The sequence below is a fragment of the Coregonus clupeaformis genome, chromosome 1 (genome assembly GCF_020615455.1).
Source record: "Coregonus clupeaformis isolate EN_2021a chromosome 1, ASM2061545v1, whole genome shotgun sequence".
In the NCBI taxonomy this organism is placed as follows: Eukaryota; Metazoa; Chordata; class Actinopteri; order Salmoniformes; family Salmonidae; genus Coregonus; species Coregonus clupeaformis.
The window spans coordinates 28,444,222-28,469,414 of NC_059192.1; the positions used below are offsets into that span (position 1 = coordinate 28,444,222).

At 49.2% G+C, this 25,193-nt stretch overlaps 1 protein-coding gene across 1 annotated transcript in view; it reads left to right on the top strand.

Moving 5' to 3' along the window:
• Nucleotides 1-19,740: 19,740 nt before the first annotated feature.
• slc30a6 (solute carrier family 30 member 6) overlaps nt 19,741-25,193 on the top strand; it is an 80,945-nt gene continuing 75,492 nt past the window's right edge. Inside the window, exons 1-3 of the mRNA XM_041883556.1 lie at nt 19,741-19,975; nt 23,555-23,601; nt 24,086-24,172. Of these exons, the coding sequence (XP_041739490.1) occupies nt 19,789-19,975; nt 23,555-23,601; nt 24,086-24,172 (321 nt within the window). The 5' untranslated portion in view covers nt 19,741-19,788. The remainder of the gene's footprint in view (nt 19,976-23,554; nt 23,602-24,085; nt 24,173-25,193) is intronic.

Genomic DNA, 25,193 nt, shown 5'->3' on the forward strand with positions numbered 1-25,193 from the left:
GCCCAAAACAGAGAAGATATTTTTTTGTGCTTATTTAGGCCTAGATAGGCCTAGTTGTATGCGGCACAGGCTTAGTGGTGAAAGTGTGCATTGGATGAGATGTTGACATGATGTGACATGTTATGACTGGGGTTATTCTGACCCTGCTGATGTACCATCGACAGGACCGATACTCTTTTTCTGGATGACTTAGACAGGTTACATACTGTATACCACCCACCCACACAGAGCACTATAATGGAACGACTCAAGTGCACATAAGGGTGTTTTATCATCCAAAGCTGCACAGCAACCAGACTCTAACTCACCTTGACACATGTCAAAGCCGTTCGGAGAGAAAGAAGTTACTGCATTTCTAAAAGATGAGGTCCTCCTGTTCAAGCAGCCAGTCAGGAGATGTGCCCTGTGCTAAACATGTGAAGCTCTAGCAGGCCTCCAGTCTCTCCAAGTGACTACAGGACTTACAACGGCTGGATGGCCAAGTGAATTCAGTGAATGCGGATGCGAATCTGAACACAAACACAGCACAGCCTTCTCACATAGCTCTGCAGTGTTGTAGCAAGCCCATATCACTGTGATAACCTGGGGAGAAATAATGTAAACCGACTGTATGAGGTGCTGAGATACAGAGCGAAATACAGAGTAACTGTAGAACCAAACTGAACCATCACTGGCATGCAATGGTTCAAGTTCATGGATCACTCAAAATTGGCTCCCACTGCTGACAAGTGTTTGGCAGTCAAGATCAGCCTTGATTCACTGTGAAAGCACGTGTGGGACTGTATTATATAAAGACAGTAAAAGAGAGATACATTGTCTGTATGAGGGAGCCAAAGGTTTAAAGATCTGCTAATATTGCTCTTGTATTAGACACGAGCTGTTATCACTCAGCTGAATCACATAGCCTGCTGTTGAATAATCATTAATCACTTTGCTTTGTGTTATGTGTATTATTTCTATTATTATTTTAAGTCTCTGTAACTGCAGAATAATGCAGAATAATGCTTACGCCTACACTACGTGTTTCCAGTTATACAAGTTAAGTTGCTGGCCACACGCAACGTGATTATATCTTCTATTTTATTACTGCAGAATCCGAAGAATGTAGTAGTCACATGACTATTGTGGTTGTCAACCAAGAAAAAACGGGTGTGAGCAGATCTGGGTCCAGATTTACTGGGCTTTTGCACCTGTTCAACTTTTCTTTGATATTATTTCTAGAATCAATTAAAAATAAAAAGTACAATTAAGGATGAAAGACTCATATAAACACAGTTTCATGTTTGTTTGTTTTTCATTGTTATCTGCTTGGTTGTTCAAATATTTTGCTATCTATTTGTGCAAACTACCTACTATATAGTACTGTTTTTTATGTTTGTGGAAGCTATAGAGTCCATGAGCAATATCTACAGCTATTTAACAGTTGACTATGTAATGGTGTTGAAAATGAGTGGGTTGGGCCAGGTTGTAAAACACTGACAGACCAGTTAGGCAGCTTGTTGTATACACTGAGTTTACAAAACATTAAGATGAGGTCCAATATACTGTATAGTGCAGTGGCACATACAGTACTTAAAAGGACTTCCGTTTGTCATACCACAGTGTAATTACTTAACACTAACTCTCCTTGTTAGCTTATCGAATAGCATAGTGGCATCTGAATCTTTGTTGAAGTGTATTTCATTTACTGCCCATGTGGAAATGCCTTGTTTGACACTATTTCTGCATATGAATGAGGGAGTTCGATTAAGCTGAACAGGTGCACACCGGGCTACGTGGTCCTCTGTAGCTCAGCTGGTAGAGCACGGCGCTTGTAACGCCAAGGTAGTGGGTTCGATCCCCGGGACCACCCATACACAAAAAAAATGTATGCACGCATGACTGTAAGTCGCTTTGGATAAAAGCGTCTGCTAAATGGCATATTATTATTATTATTATGGCTCATGACATGAACGGGTCGAAAGCGGTGAGGGAGGAGCACCCTGCTCAAATAGAACTGTAATTTGCGCCACCAGGTCATATTGTCAACAAGGCAGCATGGTGCATTGTTCAGGAACATACAACATGTATTTTCCATAAATACATTTTACAATTATCAAACTAGTTTAAGGCAAATAAAGTACATATGCATTTTTATCAAGAGCAAACACTTTGCATATGTTGTAATCATTACTCCACGTGCTTGACATACATCACTTTGTTTTGAGCCGACTTCGCCATGTCACCTGGCTCACGCCCAGGAGGCAGCCAGGTTTAAAAATGAATGCAATCACTTTTCACCCGGTGAAATCTTCGCCAACCCGGGCCAGCTTAATCGAATCCCCTCATTGGAACTAAAAAAAATTTCAGAAAATCTGCAATGAAAGAAACCTATCCCAGCGACCATATTATTTTTGGAAGCCCAATTGATTCTGAATTCGGGCATTTAAAATGTATTGTTATGCTCAGACCGCTTGATAGATACTTGATACGAATAGACTATCCAATATCATAGCTTAGGCTACATTTCATTGCATAATATGCCTTCTTCAAGGGAAGGAGGTGAGAGACAAGTATTTTAAGATAGGCCTATGTTTCTTTGTTCTCTGTTTGTTATGATTTAACTGGATAGAACCCAAATGCAGACAAGTACACCAAGCCAGAGAAGTTTTAACAGGTTTATTATAATGTTCAATAGTCCAGGTTTCCAATAAATGGGGAAGAGCAAGTCCAGGTTACAGTGAGGGTACAGATCCAGGTCAGGGCAGGTGTGGTACCGTAATGTCCTAGTGTCCGTGGGGAGTCCAAAGGAGAGGTCCGATAGTGGAGAGCAGGATGGTGGTGGCAGGAGTGAAGCGGAGGCAGGAGTCAGGTTCCAAATATCTGTGGCACAGGAGAAAAAGTAAATAAACAGTCCAAAAAACACAAGCGCGAAAACAGACAGGTTGAGTCGGCAGCGAGACTAACATGGTTGTCTTGACTATGATCTGACGATGAGTGGCAAGTTTGACCGGGTCTTAAAGGGCTGAGGTGATTATGGTGAATGAGCTGCAGCTGGAACCCTGACTCCCGCACACCAGACTTCACTCCTGCAATCAAGGACAAACAGAGGGGGAGGGGAAGAGCAGAGAGAGAGCTACCTAGCAGCAGTAGGCCTAACAGTACCCCCCTCTACGGACGCCACCTGGCGGCCGACAGGGTTTATCGGGATGTAACCGATGAAATTCACGGACCAGAGCAGGATCCACAATGAAGCTCCTGGGCACCCAGGAACGTTCCTCAGGACCATAACCCTCCCAATCCACCAGGTAATGGAAACCACGACCCCGGCGGCGAACATCCAGAAGTCGCCGGACAGTGTAGACAGGACCCCCACCCACGATCCGGGGCGGAGGAGGGGGACGAGAGGGCGGGCACAGAGGGCTGACAGACACAGGCTTGATCTGGGATACATGAAAAGTGGAATGAACCCGTAGGGAGGCAGGAAGCTGTAGCTTAACCGCGCAGGGGGTTAACAATAGACAGTATCTTGAACGGTCCTATAAAACGCGGCGCCATCTTCTTAGATTCTACTTTCAATGGAAGATCACGTGACTTAAGCCATACCTCTTGACCAGGAGAGTAACCGGGAGCCTGGGACCGGTGACGGTTGGCTTGCCTCTGCATGTATGACGAAGCTCGGGACAGAGCTACCCTGGCCTTCCTCCAGACCTTGAAGCAGCGGCGCATGTGGGACTGCACCGAGGGTACCGCCAGTTCCCTCTCTTGAGAAGGGAACAGGGGAGGTTGATAACCCAGAGCACACAGAAAGGGAGACAAACCAGAGGAAGCGTTAGTCAAGGTGTTATGAGCATATTCCACCCAGGGGAGCATGGAGCTCCAAGACCCAGGGTTAGACCCTGTGACACAGCGGAGAGCGGTCTCCATCTCCTGGTTCGCTCTCTCGGCTTGCCCGTTGGTCTGGGGGTGATATCCAGAGGACAGGCTGGATGTGATGCCCAAAGCTTTACAGAAAGCTTTCCATACCTGGGAGACAAACTGGGGACCCCTGTCGGAGACAATATCAGTGGGCAGACCATGAGAGCGGAACACATGTTCAACCAAAATATCAGCCGTCTCTCTGGCAGTGGGCAGTTTAGGTAGGGCCAAAAAATGAGCAAACTTAGAAAAACGATCAATCACAGTAAGAATGACAGTCTTTCCAGACGAGGGGGGAAGTCCAGTGACAAAATCCAAAGCAATGTGGGACCAGGGCCGACTGGGTATTGGCAGAGGTCGTAGATGACCAGCGCTGGCCTGGGTGGAGTTCTTACTTCGTGCACAGACCGTACAAGCAGCAATGAAGGCTCGAGTGTCCGCCTCCATCCTGGGCCACCAGAACTTCCGTCGCACAAAGTCAAGGGTCCGAGTAACTCCAGGGTGACAGGTAAGGGGAGACGAGTGAGCCCACTGAAGTACCTGGGAGCGAACAGACTCAGGGACAAACAACCGGTTAGGAGGACCGCTCCCAGGGTCAGCTTGATGATGTTGAGCCTGTCTAACAATCCCTTCGATGTCACATGTAATGGCCGCAATACTGCAGGTAGGAGGCAAGATGGGTTCAGGGTTACTACCAGTATCAACAGCAGAATGAACACGAGACAGGGCGTCAGGCTTGACGTTGCGTGACCCAGGACGGTAAGACAGAGAAAAATTGAATCTCCCAAAAAATAGTGCCCACCTGGCTTGACGGGGATTGAGCTGCTTAGCTGACTGGATGTATGCCAGATTCTTGTGATCCGTCCAAACGATGAAGGGTTGTTCCGCCCCCTCCAACCAATGCCGCCACTCCTCGAGAGCCAGCTTAACGGCGAGCAGTTCACGATTGCCAACATCATAATTCCTCTCTGCCTGAGAAAGCTTCCGTGAAAGAAAAGCACAGGGATGCAGTTTGTTATCTTCAGGAAAACGTTGTGACAAAACCGCACCTACCCCAGTGTCGGATGCATCCACCTCCACGACAAACTGGCGGTCTGGGTCCGGCTGCATCAGAATGGGAGCCGAGGCGAAGCGATGTTTCAGTTCTTCGAACGCTGATTCGGCCCCTTCATTCCAAGCGAACGGTAGTGAGATGGAGGTGAGAGCGGTGAGTGGTGCCGCAATGCGGCTGTAGTCCTTGATGAACCTCCTGTAGAAGTTCGCAAACCCCAGGAATCGTTGAAGTTGTTTGCGGGTGGAGGGGGCTGGCCAGTCCGTGACTGCAGAGATCTTAGCTGGGTCCATCCGCAACTCCCCCTGAGCGATTATGTAACCCAAAAAAGAGGTCTCAGACACATGAAATTCACATTTCTCCATCTTCACAAATAGTTTGTTCTCCAACAACCTTTGCAACACCTGGCGCACATGTAGTTCATGTTCCTGGGAGGACTCTGAGAAAATCAGGATATCATCCAGATAGACAAAAACAAAACGATTCAACATGTCCCGAAGGACATCATTCACGAGTGCCTGAAAAACAGCAGGGGCATTAGACAAACCAAAAGGCATGACCAGATACTCAAAATGTCCCAAGGGTGTGTTGAAGGCAGTCTTCCATTCATCACCTTTACGAATGCGCACCAGGTGATACGCATTTCGTAGATCAAGTTTCGTAAAGATGGTAGCACCATGAAGGAGGGGAAAAGCAGAATTAATCAAAGGCAGAGAATACTTGTTCTTAATGGTGATATTGTTAAGTCCACGGTAATCAATACAGGGTCTGAGGGTCTTATCCTTCTTAGCAACAAAAAAGAATCCTGCTCCTACAGGTGACGAGGAAGGACGCATAATACCTGCCGCCAAGGAGTCCCGAATGTAGTTCTCCATAGCCTCCGTCTCCGGCCGGGAGAGATTGTACAGGCGACTGCTGGGGAGCGGGGCTCCTGGCTGGAGGTCAATGGCGCAGTCATAAGGCCGGTGAGGAGGAAGAGAAGTAGCTCTGTGTTTGCAGAAAACGGATGCCAGGTCATGATACGCGTCAGGAACAGCAGAAAGATCCATGGACTCCAGTGGAGGTTGAGGCACAGTACTGGCAGGAGTCTGAGCAGAACACAAACAATTCACATGACAAAAAGTGCTCCATGAAACAATGCTACCTGTCACCCAATCAATGTGTGGATTGTGTCTTATGAGCCAGGGGATACCAAGGACCAGGGGGGTCTGTGGGCAGTCGATAATATGGAATTGAATGTTCTCCTGATGATTTCCCGACACTCTAAGACACACAGGAACAGTCTGATGGGTAATACGGGTCAACAATTGTCCATTTAGACCCTTAGCCTGCAGCGGACAGTCCATAGGAACAGTCTCCAAATCCATCTGTTGAGCCCACTCTCTATCCAAAAAGCTTTCGTCGGCACCAGAGTCAATCAGCGCACTAACCGAGAAATTCTGAGACTGCCACTGGAGGGATGCCTGGAGCAGAATGCGGGGAGAAGAGGAAGAATCCGCTGCTCGGCTCACCAAAACTTCTCCCATTAATGATGAGCCGGGCCTTTTCCCGGGACGAACTGGGCAGGAAGGAACGAAATGACCAGCTTCTCCACAATACAGGCAGACCCGAGCCTGAATACGACGTGCACGCTCCTCTGAGGACAACCGTGCACGACCCACCTCCATGGCTTCGGGTTCAGTGCTCCTCGTATCGACTCGGGAAGACACGGCTTTCTCCGTAGGGGAAGATGCAGGGAGGAGTTTGTTGATGACAGACACTCCTCTCCCGGCGGCGCTCCCGAATCCGATTATCCAACCTGATAGTGAGTGAAATAAGATTATCCAGCGTAGGCGATTCATCATATGACACCAATTCATCCTTTAAAGTCTCAGACAAAGCATTGATGAACACTCCTTGTAATGCCTCGTCATTCCAACCACTCACTGCTGCTAAAGTCCGAAACTCCACTGCCATCTCCGCCACACTACGAACCCCCCTGCCGAAGAGAAAACAACCGTTTCGCAGCCTCCTTGCCTCGTACGGGGTGGTCAAAACCTTCCTCATCTCCGTGGTGAAGGCCACGTAAACGTTGCAAATGTCCGACTGACTCTCCCAGACCGCGGATCCCCAGGCACGAGCGGAACCGCTAGTAGAGTTGATAAGGTAGGCAATACGGGCTCTTTCTGAGGCGTAGGTGAGGGGCTGTTGTTCAAACACTAACGAGCATTGAGTCAAAAACTCGCCACAGGTTCCCATGTTCCCGTCATAGCGCTCTGGAGCAGGAACAAAAGGCTCTCTGATCTGGGCTGAAGGGGTAGTAAGGGCAGACACTTGATTGGTGAGTAATTGAACCTGATTAAGCAGCACCTGACTGTCCTCAGCAATCGTCTTAAACAGGGTATCATGTCGGCCAAGTAAAATGCCCTGATTGGCTATGGCAGTCCAAATTTGAGTGCACTCTGGGGTGGTATCCGAGCTACTGTCTGCTGGGTTCATGTTGGTCAGATCATACTGTTATGATTTAACTGGATAGAACCCAAATGCAGACAAGTACACCAAGCCAGAAAAGTTTTAACAGGTTTATTATAATGTTCAATAGTCCAGGTTTCCAATAAATGGGGAAGAGCAAGTCCAGGTTACAGTGAGGGTACAGATCCAGGTCAGGGCAGGTGTGGTACCGTAATGTCCTAGTGTCCGTGGGGAGTCCAAAGGAGAGGTCCGATAGTGGAGAGCAGGATGGTGGTGGCAGGAGTGAAGCGGAGGCAGGAGTCAGGTTCCAAATATCTGTGGCACAGGAGAAAAAAGTAAATAAACAGTCCAAAAAACACAAGCGCGAAAACAGACAGGTTGAGTCGGCAGCGAGACTAACATGGTTGTCTTGACTATGATCTGACGATGAGTGGCAAGTTTGACCGGGTCTTAAAGGGCTGAGGTGATTATGGTGAATGAGCTGCAGCTGGAACCCTGACTCCCGCACACCAGACTTCACTCCTGCAATCAAGGACAAACAGAGGGGAGGGGAAGAGCAGAGAGAGAGCTACCTAGCAGCAGTAGGCCTAACACTGTTGTGGACAGCCCTGGCATGGTCTGCTAGCAGTTTCCCACCTAGATGTTGACAGGTGCTCTTGCCTCCCTCTCCCTTCTCACTACCTTGGTGTGGGCAAGGCACTGCTTTTTCTGAGGTGGCAGAGACAGGCAGTTGACACCTGAGGTGGTTGACCTCTTCTTCCAGTGGGGTAGTCTCCAACTGGCATTAATAGATAGTTTGGCAACCATCCTGCGTTTGGAGGGGAATGTGCAGTCCCTCCAGTCTCCAGCACCATTTCCGGCACCAGTCCCCACACAACCACTACCTGCCTCCGTCCCATCTGAGCCGGTCCGCGAAATACCCCTGTCCTTCCCGGAGCGCTTTGACGGCGCGCCAGTGAGATGCAATTCGACCTGTACCTCGCTCGCTACGCCGAGGCTGTCTCCGGGAGAGACAGGGTTGCCACCATCATCTCAGCACTGACCGGACAGGCCCTGGACTGGGCTGCCGCGGTCTGGGAAACGGGAAAACCCGAGGTCGAGTCCTACGAGCGCTTCAACCTCCTCTTCCGCTCGGTGTTTGATCATCCTGTGGAGGGCCGAGAGGAGGGTGAGCGTCTACTCCGTCTAGGTCAGGGATCTAGGACTGCCTCTGTGTTCGCCCTGGTGTTCCTGACCATCGCGGCCTCCACCGGATGGAATGAGTCGGCTCTGGACACTGTTTTCCTCAGCGGACTGTAGGAGGAGGTACATATGGAGTTAGCTTGCCGTGATGACAACCTGTCACTCGACCAGCTCATCAGCATGGCGATCCGGTTGGACAACCTCCTGCGGTCCCGACGAAGACCTGTGCTTAATCCGGAACCCCTGGCTACACCTGCTCCGTGGCCAGAGCCGATGGAGGTGGGCTCTGCACGTTTGGCTAAGGCAGAGCATAGGAGAGGGAGGAATCTGGGCCTCTGCTCCTATTGTGGAGAAAGGGGTCATTCCTCCCTGACCTGCCCTCTATCCACTAATAGGCGAGGAGGTGACAAGCCAGGGAATTCCCTTGCTCCAACGCAGATAGGATGCAAGATCTCCTCTCCTTTTCTGTCATCTCAACCAGTGTGTTTTCCCATTCAATACCCTGAATACCCTACCCCCTCACTCCCGTTAGCTCTGATTGATTCCAGAGCTGCAGGGAATCTTTTAGATAGCGCACTGGCCACTGCATTACACATTCCTTTGGTTCCCCTACAATCACCCATTCCGGTTCGAGCCCTAGATAATCGTCCAATAGGGACTGGGCTCGTTCATTACATCATTGTTCCCGTTTCTCTGCTGACCCATGACACTCATTTAGAACAGATCACCTTTTTGATTATAGACACCCCCACGCACCCCGTTGTTTTAGGTCTCCCCTGGTTGAGTTGGCATAACCCTGTTATTTCCTGGTCCGAGAAGAGACTGCTGGGTTGGTTGTAGGAGTGTCAGGGGAGGTGTCTGTCAACGCCACTACGGTGGATTTACCTGAGAAATACCAGGATCTGCACCAGGTTTTCTCTAAGACCCAGGCTACACACCTGCCTCCTCATTTTCCCTGGGACTGTGCCATTGACCTGCTGTCTGACGCAGCCATCCCGACATGACAAGTCTATCCCCTCTCCTGTGCGGAGACCGAGGCCATGGAGACCTACATACAGGAGAGCCTCCAGCAGGGTTTTATCTGCTCCTCTACATCACCAGCCTACTCAAGTTTATTTTTTGTTAAGAAGAAAGATGGGGGACTGCATGTGATGAGTGTGATAGAAGGAGTCAGGCGCAGGAGGGTAATCACTGAATGCAGAGTTTATTCCGTCGTACACAAATAGCGCTGGATTGCGACAAGCGAAACAGGCACAGGGGAAAATCTACCCTGGAAATAATAAGGTACGAGTAGCTCCACCGAGCTACACTACTCTCACAAATAAACAATCACCCACAAGGACAAGGGAGGCAGAGGGACAACAATTATACACAGACTAATGAGGGGATAAGAACCAGGTGTGTGTGATTGACAAGACAAGATAAATGGAATGATGAATAATGGAGCGGCAGTGGCTAGTAAGCCGATGATGATGAAAGCCGAAACCTGCCGAACAAGGGGGGGGTTAATACGGTAATCAGGGGGAAGTAATAACCTATAAGTGACCTTGTTGATTCTCCTCAGGACTTTGAACGGCCACACAAACCGCGGGCTCAGCTTCCGGCAGGGCAGGTGGAGGGGCAGATTCCCGGTCGAGAGCCAGACCCGATACCCCGGTACGAAGACCGGGGCCTCACTGCGGTCACGGTCAGCGTTGGCCCTCTGACGACGCACGGCGCGCTGGAGGTGAACGTGGGTAGCGTCCCACGTCTCCGCCACGCGCCAAAACCAGTCATCCACCACAGGAGCCTCGGTCTGGCTCTGGTGCCACGGTGCCAGAACTGGTAGGTAACCTAAAACACATTGGAATGGCGTTAGGTTAGTAGAGGAGTGGCGGAGAGAGTTCTGGGCATATTCTGCCCATGGCAAGAACACCGACCACTCCTGCGGCCGGTCCTGGCAGTATAACCTACCCACATCCTGATTTACCCGTTCCACCTGTCCATTTGACTCGGGGTGGAACCCAGAGGTCAGGCTGACCGAGACCGCCAGACGTTCCATGAACGCCTTCCAAACCTTGGACGTGAACTGGGGACCTCGGTCGGACACTATATCCTCTGGTCCCCCGTAGTGCCGGAAGACATGAGTAAACAGGGCCTCCGCAGTCTGCAGGGCCGTGGGGAGACCGGGCAGAGGAAGGAGGCGGCAGGACTTGGAAAAGCGGTCCACAACGACCAGGATGGTGGTGTTACCTTGGGAGAGGGGAAGATCAGTCAAGAAATCAAAACTAAGGTGAGACCATGGTCGTTGGGGAACTGGTAAAGGTTGTAACTAACCCGCTGGGAGGTGCCTAGGTCACCCTCAAGTCCTTAGCCAAGGTAGTCCACCAGTACTTGCCGATCAGGCAGCGCACTGTACGACCGATACCTGGGTGACCAGAGGAGGGTGACGTGTGTGCCCAGAAGATCAGACGATCACGGATAAGAGCAGGGACGTACCAAAGACCAGCTGGACACTGACGTGGAGATGGATTTGTGCGTAATGCCTGCTCTATATCCGCGTCCATCGCCCATACTACCGGCGCCACAATGCAGGAGGCCGGGAGTATGGGGGTGTTGTCTCTGGGCCTCTACTCTGTGTCATACAGCCGGGACAGTGTGTCTGCCTTCACGTTTTTCGTACCCGGAATGTATGACATTGTAAAATCAAACCAGGTGAAGTATAGGGCCCACCTTGCCTGGCGAGGATTCAGCCTCCTCGCTGCCCAGATGTACTCCAGGTTACGGTGGTCCGTCCAGACGAGGAAAGGGTGTTTCGCCCCTTCGAGCCAATGCCTCCACGCGGTCAAAGCTCGGACAACAGCCAACAGCTCCCAATCACCAACGTCGTAGTTCTGCTCCACTGGGCTGAGGTTCTTCGAGAAGAAGGCACAGGGGCGGAGCTTGGGTGGCGTGCCTGAGTGTTGGGATTGGACAGCGCCTATCCCTACCTCGGACGCATCCACCTCCACTACGAACGGTAGTGATGGATCGGGGTGGGCCAGCATCGGGGCTGAGGTGAACAGACCCCAAAGTTTGCTGAAGGCCAGGTCAGCCTCAGCAGACCAGCGGAGCCGGGATGGCCCACCCTTCAACAGGGATGTAATGGGAGCTGCGACCTTGCCAAAGCCCCAGATAAACCTTTGATAGTAGTTGGCGAAGCCAAGGAAGTGCTGCACCTCCTTAACCGTGGTTGGAGTCTGCCAATTACGCACGGCTGAAATGTGATCTCCCTCCATCTCCACACCTGAGGTGGTAATGCGGTATCCGAGGAAGGAGACGGACTGCTGGAAAAACATACACTTCTCTGCCTTGGCATAAAGGTAATTTTCCAACAGTTGGGCCAGCACAGTTGCGAACCAGGGACACATGCTCGGCGCGCGTAGCAGAATACACCAGGATGTCATCGATGTAGACCACCACACCGCGACCAAGCATGTCCCGAAACACCTCGTTCACAAAGGACTGGAAGACGGATGGAGCATTCATCAAACCGTAGGGCATCACCAGGTATTCATAATGCCCCGCGGTTGTGCTGAATGCTGTCTTCCACTCATCCCCCTCCCGAACACGCACCAGGTTGTATGCACTCCTGAGATCTAATTTGGTGAAGAAGCGCGCCCCATGCATTGACTCAATCACTGAAGGAATGAGGGGGAGAGGATAACTAAATCTTATAGTCTCCTTGTTCAGTGATCGAAAATCAATGCACGGGCGCAGACTGCAGTCTTTCTTCTTCACAAAGAAGAAACTCGAGAAGGCGGGTGAAGTGGAGGGACGTATATACCCCTGGCCCAGGGACTCGGTGACGTATGTTTCTATAGCCGCCGTTTCAGCCTGCGACAGGGGGTACACATGACTCCTGGGAGGTAGAGCGTCTACCCAAAGGTTTATCGCGCAATCCCCCGCCCGATGAGGTGGGAATTTTGTTGCCTGTGTCTTAGAAAATGTGTGCGCCAGATCATGGTATTCGGGGGGAATGCGCACGGTGGAGGTACCGTCTGAACTTTCCACCGTGGTTGCACCAACGGAAACACCTAGACACCTACCCTGACACTCTCGCGACCACCCCTTGAGAACCCTCTGTGGCCATGAGAAGGTGGGGTTGTGGAGTGCTAGCCAAGGGATACCTAATACCACAGGGAAAGCAGGAGACTCAATAATCGAAAAAGTAACCTGCTCACAAAGAGTCTCCTGTGTGATCATGGTGACTGGTACAGTGACTTCCTTTACAAACCCGGACCCTAATGGTTGACTATCAAATGCTCTGATGGGGAGTGGAATGGATAGGGGAACCAATTAAATGCCTTGACAGTGTGAGAATGCCCTGTCCATAAAGTTCCCAGCTGCGCCTGAATCGACTAGCACCTTACACTGGGGAACTACCATGTGATCGGGAAAGTGGATAGGTAGGGTACAGTGCGCAGCAGAGAGCTCTGAACAAGTGTGGGTGTTCGATGCCTGGGGTGATGCGAGAGTGCCCTGCCTGCCGCCTCCAGGCCCAAAAGAACGTTGACCACGAAGTGTGGTGTACTGTCCCTTCGTGCCACAAGAGTGGCACTGTCGCTGTCATCCTCCGCTCTCTCGTACGGCGGCTCCACCCAGCTCCATCAGCTCAGGATCCGAGTCGTCCGGGGTGGAAACGGGCAGACCCCTACCAGGACGTCCTCTGGCTACCAGCAGGTTGTCCAAACGGATGGCCATGTCCACCAGTTTTGTGAAAGACAACATGGTGTCCCGGCAGGCTAGCTCCCGTTGGACGTCCTCCCGCAGATGGCACCGGAAATGGTCGATCAGGGCCCGCTCGTTCCACCTGGATCCCGCTGCCAGAGTCCGATACTCCAACGCGAAGTCCTGCACGGTCCTTGTCCCCTGCCTCAGGTGGACCAGCCGCTCGCCCGCCTCTCGACCCTCGGGCGGGTGATCGAAGACCGCCCGAAAGAGGCGAGCGAACTCCCCGTAGTCCTCCAATGCGGCTCCTCCTTCGTTCCAAACCGCGTTGGCCCACTCCAGGGCTTTCCCCGAGAGGCAGGAAACAAGGACGGACACCTTCTCCCGCTCCGATGACGCCGGCCTGATGCTGGAGAATTAAGCTCCAGTTGGAGGAGGAATCCTTGGCAGAGCGCTGCCGTCCCGTCGAACGCCCGTGGTCGGGATATCTGGATCCCTCTAGGTGCTGGGGTGTAGGTGGCTGGATCTGGTTGGCCAGCTGGTCTCGACAGATCAGGTCCTCTCCTCTCCAGGCGTTGGACGACCTGAAGAACCCGATCCATCGCTTCCCCCAAGCTGGCCAGCATCGTTCCCCCAAGCTGGCCAGCATCAGTGTGATAGAAGGAGTCAGGCGCAGGAGGGTAATCACCGAATGTAGAGTTTATTCCGTCGTACACAAATAGTGCTGGATAGCGACAAGTGAAACAAGCACAGGGGAAAATATACCCTGGCAATACAAGGTAACGGTAGCTCCAACAATAATAGGCACAGGGGAAATATCTACCCCGGCAATAATAAGGTACGAGTAGCTCCACCGAGCTACACTACTCTCACAAATAAACAATCACCCACAAGGACAAGAGGGGCAGAGGGAACACTTATACACAGACTAATGAGGGGATAAGAACCAGGTGTGCGTGATTGACAAGACAAGACAAATGGAATGATGAATAATGGAGCGGCAGTGGCTAGTAAGCCGGTGACGACGAACGCCAAAACCTGCCTGAACAAGGAGGGGAGGCAGCCTCGGCGGAAGTCGTAACACTGCGCCCCTGCATTGATTATCGAACACTGAATAAAGCCACCGTTATGTTCAGCTATCCTTTACTCCTCATCCCAACCATCATCGAACAAATGCACGGGGCGCAGTACTTCACAAAACTGGACTTGAGGAGCGCCTACAATCTGTATTTCGTAATGCCCTTTGGCCTGTCTAATGCTCCTTCAATCTTCCAGTCCTTTATTAACGAAGTGTTTCGGGACATGCTGGGACGGGGTGTAGTGGTTTATATAGACAACATTTTGGTCTATTCTGCTGACCGAGCCAAGCATGTCTCGTTAGTCAGGTCTGTGCTGGGAAGACTGTTGGAGCATCATCTCTATGTTAAACAAGAGACATGTTTGTTGTTCCAGCGGTCCGTGTCCTTTTTGGGCTACCTCATATCCACGGAGGGAGTGGAGATGGAGGAGCAACGCGTCAGCGCAGTCAGGTCATGGCTCATCCCCAACTCTGTGAAAGCTGTCCAGCGATTCCTGGGGTTCGCCAACTATTTCCGGAGGTTCATCCGGGGCTTCAGCACGGTGGTCGCGCCTCTTATCTCCCTGCTGAGAGGAGGTCCCCAGCTGCTTCGTTGGAGGCGGAGAGGGCGTTCGAGACACTGAAGGCCCGCTTCACCACTGCTCCCGTGCTGGCACATCCCGACCCCTCACTCCCATTCATCGTCGAGGTGGATGCCTCCGAAGTAGGAGTCAGGGCAGTGCTGTCCCAGTGCACCGGAACCCCTCCAAGCAGCTGAGCCCCGGCCAGAGGAACTACGATGTTGGGGACCGGGAACTCTTGGCGGTCAAGAAGGCTCTGAAGGCGTGGAGGCACTGGCTGGAGGGGTCCAAACACCCTTTCCTGGTGTGGACGAACCACCGCAACCTGGAGTACATCAGGGCAGCAAAGAGGATAAACCCGAGACAGGCCAGGTGGGCTCTATTCTTCGCCAGGTTCCAAATCACGCTTTCCTATAGGCCAGGCTCGAAGATCGTGAAGGCGGACGCCCTGTCTCGCCTCTATGATGCAGAAGAGAGGCAGGGAGAAGAGACCCCCATCATCCCTCCGTTCCGTATCATCGCACCAGTGGTGTTGGACGTGGATGCCGACATACGGCAGGCCCTGCATATGGAACCCGCACCTGCACAGTGCCGGGAGAACCGCGCCTACATGCCCACGGGTGTGCGGGACCACTTCCTTTCCTGGGCGCACACAGCGCCTGTGTCGGGTCATCCTGGGATAGGCCGTACCATCGCCTGCCTGACTGAAAAGTACTGGTGGCCCACCTTGGCTAGGGACGTCCGGGTTTAGGTCTCTTCCTGGTCCATCTGTGCCCAGTCTAAGACACCCAGACACCTCCCTTATAGAAAGCGCCTTCCCCTGCCGGTTCCACAATTACCCTTGTCTCACCTCTCGGTGGACTTTGTCACTGACCTTCCCCCCTCCCAGGGGAACACTACCGTTCTTGTTGTTGTGGACCGGTTTTCCAAAGCTTGTCGCCTCCGTCCTCTGCCTGGGCTCCCGTCGGCCATGCAAACCACAGAGGCTCTTTTTACACACGACATTGTGTCAGATCGTGGCCCTCAGTTCACCTCACGCGTATGGAAAGAGTTCATGGAACGCCTGGGGGTCACGTTCAGTCTCACCTCCGAGTACCGTCCTTAAGCTAATGGGCAGGTGGAGATGGTCAATCAGGAGGTGGAAAGGTTCCTGAGGTGTTACTCTCAGGACCGACCAGGGAAGTGGGCGGATTTCCTACCTTGGGCTGAGTATGGACAGAATTCCCTCCGCCACTCCTCCACTAACCTCACTCCTTTCCAGTGTGTGTTGGGGTATCAGCCGGCCCTGGCACCTTGGCATCCGAGCCAGACCGAGGCCCCTGCGGAGGACGAGTGGTTTCGGCGCGCTGAGGAAATCTGGAACGCTGCGCACACTCGTCTCCAACGTGCCGTGCGTCGGCACAAGGAACAGGCCGACCGCCACTGCAGTGAGGTACCTGTTTTCTCTCCAGGTGACCGGGTCTGGCTCTCCACCTGGAATCTGCCCCTCCGCCTGCCATGCCGGAAGCTGAGCCCGCGGTTTGTGGTGCCGTTTAAAGTCCTGAGGAGGGTTAATGAGGTAACGTATCGTTTGAAACTCCCTGTTGATTACCGCATTAACCCGACTTTTCATGTGTCTCTCCCCAGGCCAGTGGTGCGTGGTCCCCTCGCTGAGGCTGGACCCAGTGACGCCCCACCTCCTCTGTACATTGAGGGAGGTCCGGCGTACTCGGTCCGTGAAGTCCTGGATTCGAGGCGTCGGGCGGGGCGTCTACAGTACCTCATCGACTGGGAGGGGTACGGCCCAGAGGAGCGGTGCTGGGTTCCTGCGGTGGACATCCTGGACACTTCACTGACCAGGGATTTTAACCGTCGGGGCCCTGACCGACCCGCACCACGTCCCTGTGGTCGTACCCGAGGCCGGTGTCGTCCCGCTGTGGGGGGGAGGGGGGGTACTGTCACGGATCCCTCCGGTACTGCTGCTCATTCCGTTCACCAGCTCCGGAGGTCTACGTCACCGGCCTTCTAGGCGTCACTGACCTGGATCATTATAACCAACCATGTCTTGTCTCATTACACACACACCTGCTTCCTATTCCCCCTGATTATTATGTGTATATATGTGCCCTCTGTTCCCCATTGTCCTTGTCGATTATTGTCCCATGTCCGTTGGTCTCGTGAGTACCGTGTATTGTGCTCTTGCTATTACGGGTCTCGTCCTGTGTATGTATTTAGAGGTTTACACCTCGCTCTTTTGTTTGGGTTACAGCTCTGTGTTATATATATATACGTGTTTGTTTTGGGCTTCGTCCTCATAGTTTTTTATGACGTACCTTGTGTTGGGTGTAGAAATAACAACCCTAATACGTATTCCTGCGCCTGTCTTCCTATCATTATACAATGTACAGGTAGCATTCTCCTGGCATCCGCCAAACCCAGATTCATCCGTTGGACTGCCAGATGGTGAAGCGTGATTCATCACTCCAGAGAACGTGTTTCCACTGCTCCAGAGTCCAATGGCGACAAGCTTTACACCACTCCAGCCCACGCTTGGCATTGTGCATTGTGATCTTAGGCTTGTGTGCGGCTGCTCGGCCATGGAAACCCATTCATGAAGCTCCCAATGTTCTTGTGCTGACATTGCTTCCAGAGGCAGTTTGGAACTCGGTAGTGAGTGTTGCAACCGAGGACAGACGATTTTTACACGCTTCAGCACTCGGCGGTCCCATTCTGTGAGCTTGTGTGACCTACCACTTTGTGGCTGAGCCATTGTTGCTCTTAGACGTTTCCACTTCACAATAAGAGCACTTACAGTTGACCGGGGCAGCTCTAGCAGGGCAGGAATTTGACAAACTGACTTGTTGGAAAGGTGGAATCCTATGACGGTGCCACGTTGAAAGTCACTGAGCTCTTCAGTAAGGCCATTCTACTGCCAATGTTTTTCTATGGAGATTGCATGGCTGTGTGCACGATTTTATACACCTGTCAGCAACGGGTGTGGCTGAAATAGCTGAATCCACTAATTTGAAGGAGTGTCCACATACTTTTGTATATATAGTGTAACTCAGTAGGGGGAGTGCGAGTGCTTCTCAAATGTAATGTTTTATGCGTTCTCCACACAAGAGAACTTCCTCAGAGAACGCACTCGGAGCATGAGTGTGGAGCACGGTGGTGTACATATTGAGAAACACCCTGAGTGTACAAAACATTAAGAACACCTTCCAAATATTGAGTTGCACCCCCCCTTTTGCCCTCAGAACAGCCTCAATTCGTTGAGCCATGGACTCTACAAGGTGTCAAAGCGTTCCCCAGGGATGCTGGCCCATGTTGACTCCAATGCTTCCCACAGTTTTGTCAAGTTGGCTGGATGTCTTTTGGGTGATGGACCATTTTTGATACACACAGGAAACTGTTGTGTGAAAATCCCAGCAGCGTTGCAGTTCTTGACACAAACTGGTGCGCCTGGCACCAACTACCATACCCCATTCAAAGGCACTTAAATATTTTGTCTTGCCCATTCACCCTCCGAATGGCACACATACACAATCCATGTTACAATTGTCTCAAGGCTTAAACATCTTTCTTTAACCTGTCTCCTCCCCTTCTTCTACACTGATTGAAGTGGATTTAACAAGTGACATCAATAAGGGATCATAGCTTTCACCTGGTCAGTCTGTCACGGAAAGAGCAAGTGTCCATAACGTTTTGTACACTGTACATACCATGCACAATTTTGACAAGTTGGAAGATACATACTGAATTTATACTGTTTTTCATACCAAGATGGAGCAAGATATGTGTTGCTTTTTCACATATTTGTTAATTGGTTTTGCAAGAGTTGGTTGATTGGTCGTTTCATTGGTTTTCCAATATGTTCATGCCATTGATTTAAGAGTAATAATAGGATGCAATGTCCAACCCAAAATATAAGCTTGTTTTACTCCATTGTTTGTAAACAATATAATTGTACAAATAAATAAATGATGTTGGTTGCATAAATAATGATGATTACTAAATGTTACATGACATGTAAATATGAAATATGACAACCGAATGGAAACCCCTTTATTAGTATGTAGTGGCAATAATTCACTTAATGGTGAGGCATGGAATAATAAAAAAGGTATATTTTGTTATGCTGGGTGTTGGAAATTTGAGTAGGTGATTTGAGTCATGCCTCTTCACTAGTGGAATAAAGACAATTAGCACTTGAATGTTGTAAATTAATACTGTGTGTAAATACTTGAGTAATGTATGATTGTTTATCAAATTGATCATAGACCAATGTTTTATACTGTGTACATGTGTATGCAAGTACGTTGAAATTACGTTGTTTTCAACTCGTTGAAACGACCTGAAAAACTTATTTTCAACTTTCAACCAAAACCGAATGTAGATTGGACGTCGGGCATAGTAGTCTTTTCAACGACATTTTGCTAGGTAATTTCTGTATCATGTACAGGTCATGGATCATAAAGGGCCTAACAATTTTCTAATGGCAACTTTAGTCATGATTTTCTCAACAAGAAAAGACAGACTGGTAAAAAAAAACATCTACATTTCCAACATTGATACCAACTATGTTGGTAAATGTGTTCATGTAATTCTTATTGATACAGAATCTTTTTTTATTTTTATCAACCAGCAACATAGCTAACTAAAATAATGTCATTTCAAACAGAAAGTGCGCTTTCAATGTATCATTCAGAGATCTGTGATTTCATTAAATGAGCGCTTTTTTCCCAACAAAAACGGTATGTTCTCGTCTTCCATTGTATTGCGCCTAGTAAACAATGTTTCGGGATAGCCAAGAGCTAGATCACGAGTAGATGATCAGATCTGTGCATTTGCGCAGGCTTTCGAGAGTTGAATCGATTCATTTTGTAGCTGAAAAGTCCAAAATGGCGATGGACGGTGGCATGTCCACGTCTCCATCAGGACTATCGTATCACAATGTTGGGGACTTTTACCCCAGAAAATTCGGTTCCAAGCCGGACGTGGTGCCGACCGGGGTGACCGAGAGGAAAGTTGGCCCACTTGATAAACCTGACATGGTGGCGGTGGACGTTGTCAACATCAACGATTCAGGTAGCTAGCTAACGTTACCGGTAGCTAGTTATGTTATGCTAGTTAGCCAGTGCAATGTAGTAGGGGGTAACTAGTTAGCTGTCTAGCCACGTTTAGCGTTAGCTAGCCCCATAAACAGCGGTGAAGCCTCTTTCCAAAACTGTGTGTGTCGCTAGAGCTAGCTAAATCTTCACTTTAGCTAATGTATTGTCATTGTTTGCCAAGACAATACTTGCTTTGTAGAGCTTAACTGAATTCCGGAACAAAGCTAACTAACGTTAACGTATCTAGCTAACGTTAGGTATGTTTTATCTGCTAGCGTATCTATGTAACGTTAGGCTAGCTAGCTAGGCCAGGAAACCAAAGCAAAGATGGTGGATATTTGAAGATGTTCCACTCAGGCCGTTTACCATAGGAAAACAAGGGTCTGTTTAACGGGTTCGCTCTCCCATAGGCACAAATTCAACAGCAACTGCGGTTGGTGAGAGGGTCCACTCCTGTCAAAATCTGCCCACGTGGGAATACGGCGATTCTGCTTATGGCCAGCCTTCCCGCCTTTGGGACAACAACTCCCATTGTTGCCCCGTGTAGCTCAGTTGGTAGAGCATGGCGCTTGCAACGCCAGGGTTGTGGGTTCGATTCCCACGGGGGGCCAGAATGAAAAAAAGAAAAGAAAATATATATATGCACTCACTAACTGTAAGTCGCTCTGGATAAGAGCGTCTGCTAAATGACTAAAATGTAAATTGTTAGTGCGGAGACAAGACCATCTCGTCATTATATACAGTGTCTCTAGTCTGGTCTGCTTAGTTCATTGATTGTATATGAACCAGAAAGTTCCCTGTAGTCCCCTGTAGCTCAGTTGGTAGAGCATGGTGCTTGCAACGCCAGGCCACGGGGTGCCAGTATGAAAAATGTATGCATTCACTAACTGTAAGTTGCTCAGGATAAGAGCGTCTGCTAAATGACTAAAATGTAAAGAAACTGAGGGGGTTGGTTGTCTCGCTTCCTCTTCCGTCTCTGACCAAAGCAGATATAGTTAGCTAGGTGGCTGACTTGCAATCTGCAGAGTTTTTAAACCTTTGCCATCTGCATCCATTTTGCACGTTAACGTTACGACTAGAAGGAGAGCATTCCCTTTCAGTTATAAAGTTATGGCTAAAGTTAGGCACACATTAGACGACAAAAATCTTTACATCGTGGGAGCACTTATTCAATTGTCTGCATAATCTTTTCATCCTTAAGTCTGTGACCGGTGTGCTCACATTACACAAGTTTGCTCACATTGTGACCTGTCTATTGAAAAAAATATATAATAATAACACAAGGAATAAATACACAATGAGAAACGATAACTTGGCTATATAGGCCTACACAGGGTACTAGTGTTGCTTCCGTCCCTCTTCTTGTCCCAACCTGGGCTTGAACCAGGGACCCTTTGCACACATCGACAACAGTCACCCTCGAAGCACCGTTACACATCGCTCCATAAAAGCCGCGGCCTCTCCTCGCCCCAGCTGTTACATTGATGCTGTTGACCCGGATCACTGGGTGCTGCGGAAAAGGAGGAGGTCAAAGGGGGGTGAGTGTAACCGGTGTGAAATGGCTAGCTAGTTAGCGGTGCGCGCTAGTAGCGTTTCAATCGGTGACATCACTCGCTCTGAGACCTTGAAGTAGTTGTTTCCCTTGCTCTACTTGGGTGGTTGGAGTCTGACAATTTTTTGGTCCTTCCTCTGACACTGCCTGGTATAGGGATCCTGGATAGCAGAGAGCTTGGCCCCATTGATGTACTGGGCCATATGCACTACCCTCTGTAGCACCTTGCGGTCGGACGACCAAGCAGTTGCCATATACTAAGCGTTGATGCAGCCAGTCAAGATGCTCTCAATGATGCAGCTGTATAACTTTTTCAGCATCCTGAGGGGGCAAAGGCATTTTCGTGCCTTCTTCACGACTGTGTTGGTGTGTATGGACCATGATAATTCCTTTGTGATGTGAAAACAGAGGTACTTGAAGCTCTCGACCCTTTCCACTACAGCCCCATGGATGGGGGCGTGCTCGGCCCTCCGTTTCCTGTAGTCCACGATCATCAGCTCCTTTGTCTTGCTGACGTTGAGGGAGGGGTTGTTGTCCTGGTTTGTGGTGGTAAATGGACAGATACGAAAAATATAGATGAAAACTCACTTGGTAAATAGTATGGTCTGCAGTTTATCATGAGGTATTCTAATTCAGGCAAGCAAAACCCCAAGACTTCCTTAACTTTAGAGATCACGCCCCAGCAGTTGTTAACAAAGAGACACACACCTCCCCCTTAACCTTACCAGAAGCTGCCGTTCGGTCTTGACGATGTATAGGAAAAAACAGCTCGATATGTATTATCCATGTTCTTGTTCAGCCACGACTCTGAGAAACATAGGATATTACAGGTCTTCAGGTCCGGTTGATAGGATAGTCTTGAACGGAGCTTGTCCAGTGCTCTAGTGATTGTACATTCGTCAATAGAACGGAGGGTAGAAGTGGTTTATTTACTTGCTGACGAAGTCTCGTCAGGGAGCCCGCTCGTTTGCCTCTCTTGTGCCATGTCTTCCTCTCAAGTCCCGGGGATTAGGCCCTGGTCCGGAATGAGCACGTCCAGAGCTGCCTACTCATTGAAGTACTCCTGAGTGGCGCAGTGGTCTAAGGCACTGCATCGCAGTGCTAACTGTGCCACTAGAGATCCTGGTTCAAATCCAGGCTCTGTCGCAGCCGGCCGCGACCGGGAGACTCATGGGCGGCGCACAATTGGCCCAGCGTCGTCCAGGGTAGGGGAGGGAATGGCCGGCAGGGATGTAGCTCAGTTGATAGAGCATGGCGTTTGCAACGCCAGGGTTGTGGGTTCGATTCCCACGGGGGGCCAGTATAAAAAAAATTATGTATTCACTAACTGTAATTCGCTCTGGATAAGAGCGTCTGCTAAATGACTAAAATGTAAATGTAAAGTAGAAATCTTCATTCAAATCGAGGTTAGTGATCGCTGTTCTGATGTCCAGAAGCTGTTTTCGGTCATATGAAATGATGGCGGAAATATTATGTGAAAAAAAGAAATTATGACCAGCGTAAGAAAAACATACAAAATAGAAGAATTGGTCAGGAGCCCGTAATACGGCAGCTATCTATTGCAGCTTCATCTTCCATTGTCGCATCGTAGCACCTCCTTCACTGCACAAGATACGACTGGAAATGTCTGGCATACCAGAGAAATAATCAGGACCTAAGATACGGATCGCCAGAGCGCAAGACCCATAATTGCACGTCTTTCACCCGCTCACATTATGCGACCTTCGACGTCTTAGTTGTAGCCTACGACGTTAGGATTTGCCTGCAATCCCCAAAATTTGTTGTGGATCCCAGATCGTGGCAAAATTGCAGTTTAAAATCGTATGATGTATGGCCAGCATAAGCCAGACCACCCAGATTATTGGTGACATTTTGAAAACCATGCATAATCAGACATGCGTCGTCCTGCTATCTTGAAAATAACATTAGATTAAACTTGACTTTGTGTACAGTCTATATCAGTCATCTGTTGTTTTCTGTTTTTCATAACCAAATACTTTGCAGATATCCCAATCCACAGAAAAAAGCAAGAAACTGACGCATATGTGCTGGTAAGTTTTCCTTTTTGAAGACACCAGTTGGTAGGGTCTAAAGCACAGGTGTCAAACTCATTTTGCCGCATTTGGTCTTTAACGAGGTCCGGAGGGCCTTACTGAAAATTGGTTTGATTTCCTCACTGTCAATTTTTTTTTTTTTTTTCTTTCTCTCTATCCATCGTTTTTGGCATTTTCGATGCTCCCTGACTGTCTAGCTTTCATTTAGGTGATTATTAGCGAGCTGTACACTGTCAAACTGTATGAATGTAGGTCCATTATCATTTCCACACAGTTTCGATTTGGGTTTGACACCCCTGGTCTAAAGCTGCATTTTTTTTTTTTAACAGGCAGCCTACTGTAGCTAAATACGAAGGATAAACACTATAGTGTGAAACCACTAGATGGTAGTGTTATAGTATAGCTAGTATCCTTCTGCTTCTCTCTGAGTCCTTAATCTCACATCCTTCCATGTGACTGTGCGTTTGTGTGGTACCCACAGGGCACTATACACCCATTCCGGAAGACAGACAGATCCTTCTTCGGGAAACTCTCTCAAGAATTCCGCTTGGTGACTTCAGACAGACGGGTAAGGAATTAGTAAGGGGTGTGTGCATGCGTGTACATTAAAATGCCACAGGGACAACTGTTGCACAGTGCTCTTTGTTTTGGAATTCCCCAATTCCCCATCCCAGTAAAATGACCCTGACTTTATTATTGCATTATTCTGGTAAGCTGTTTAGACATCTCATCTCATAGGCAAGCACCTCATGTTAATCTTTCACTCCAGGGCTCCAGACTAACGTTTTCCCATGGTGGCACTGGTGCCACAAAAGTTTTTAGTTGGTGGCACCAGCCCATTATTTGGTTGCACCCAAAATGTTGTTTTTTGTTGCAGCGTCGCGCAATAGATAAAGGAGTAATCAATCATCTTATTAAATCATTCACAATGCTTTATTAAGAAGTGTAATAATAGACTACTGAGATGGTATTCAATAAATAAGTTGATACATCTAACAGGTCCAGGCAGAAATGCATGATTCAAGCTATTTTAATATTCAACCTAATCCAGTGATTGTCATGAATTTTTGGTTGACAATTAGGCAATTATTGCTAAATTTTACTGTTAAAATAGGGCGGCAGAATTTTTACATACATTTTTTTTCAATAGAGATGAATTGCCTTAATCTTTGCTCACTAATATTACATATACAGTTGAAGTCGGAAGTTTACATACACTTTAGCAAAATACATTTAAACTCAGTTTTTCACAATTCCTGACATTTAATCCTAGTAAAAATTCCCTTTCTTAGGTCAGTTAGGATCACCACTTTATTTTAAGAATGTGAAAGTCAGAATAAGAGTAGAGACATATATTTCAGCTTTTATTTATTTCATCACATTCCCAGTGGGTCAGATCTTTACATACACTCAATTAGTATTTGGTAGCATTACCTTTAAATTGTTTAACTTGGGTCAAACGTTTCGGGTAGCCTTCCACAAGCTTCCCACAATAAGTTGGGTGAATTTTGGCCCATTCCTCCTGACAGAGCTGGTGTAACTGAGTCAGGTTTGTAGGCCTCCTTGCTCGCACACGTTTTTTCAGTTCT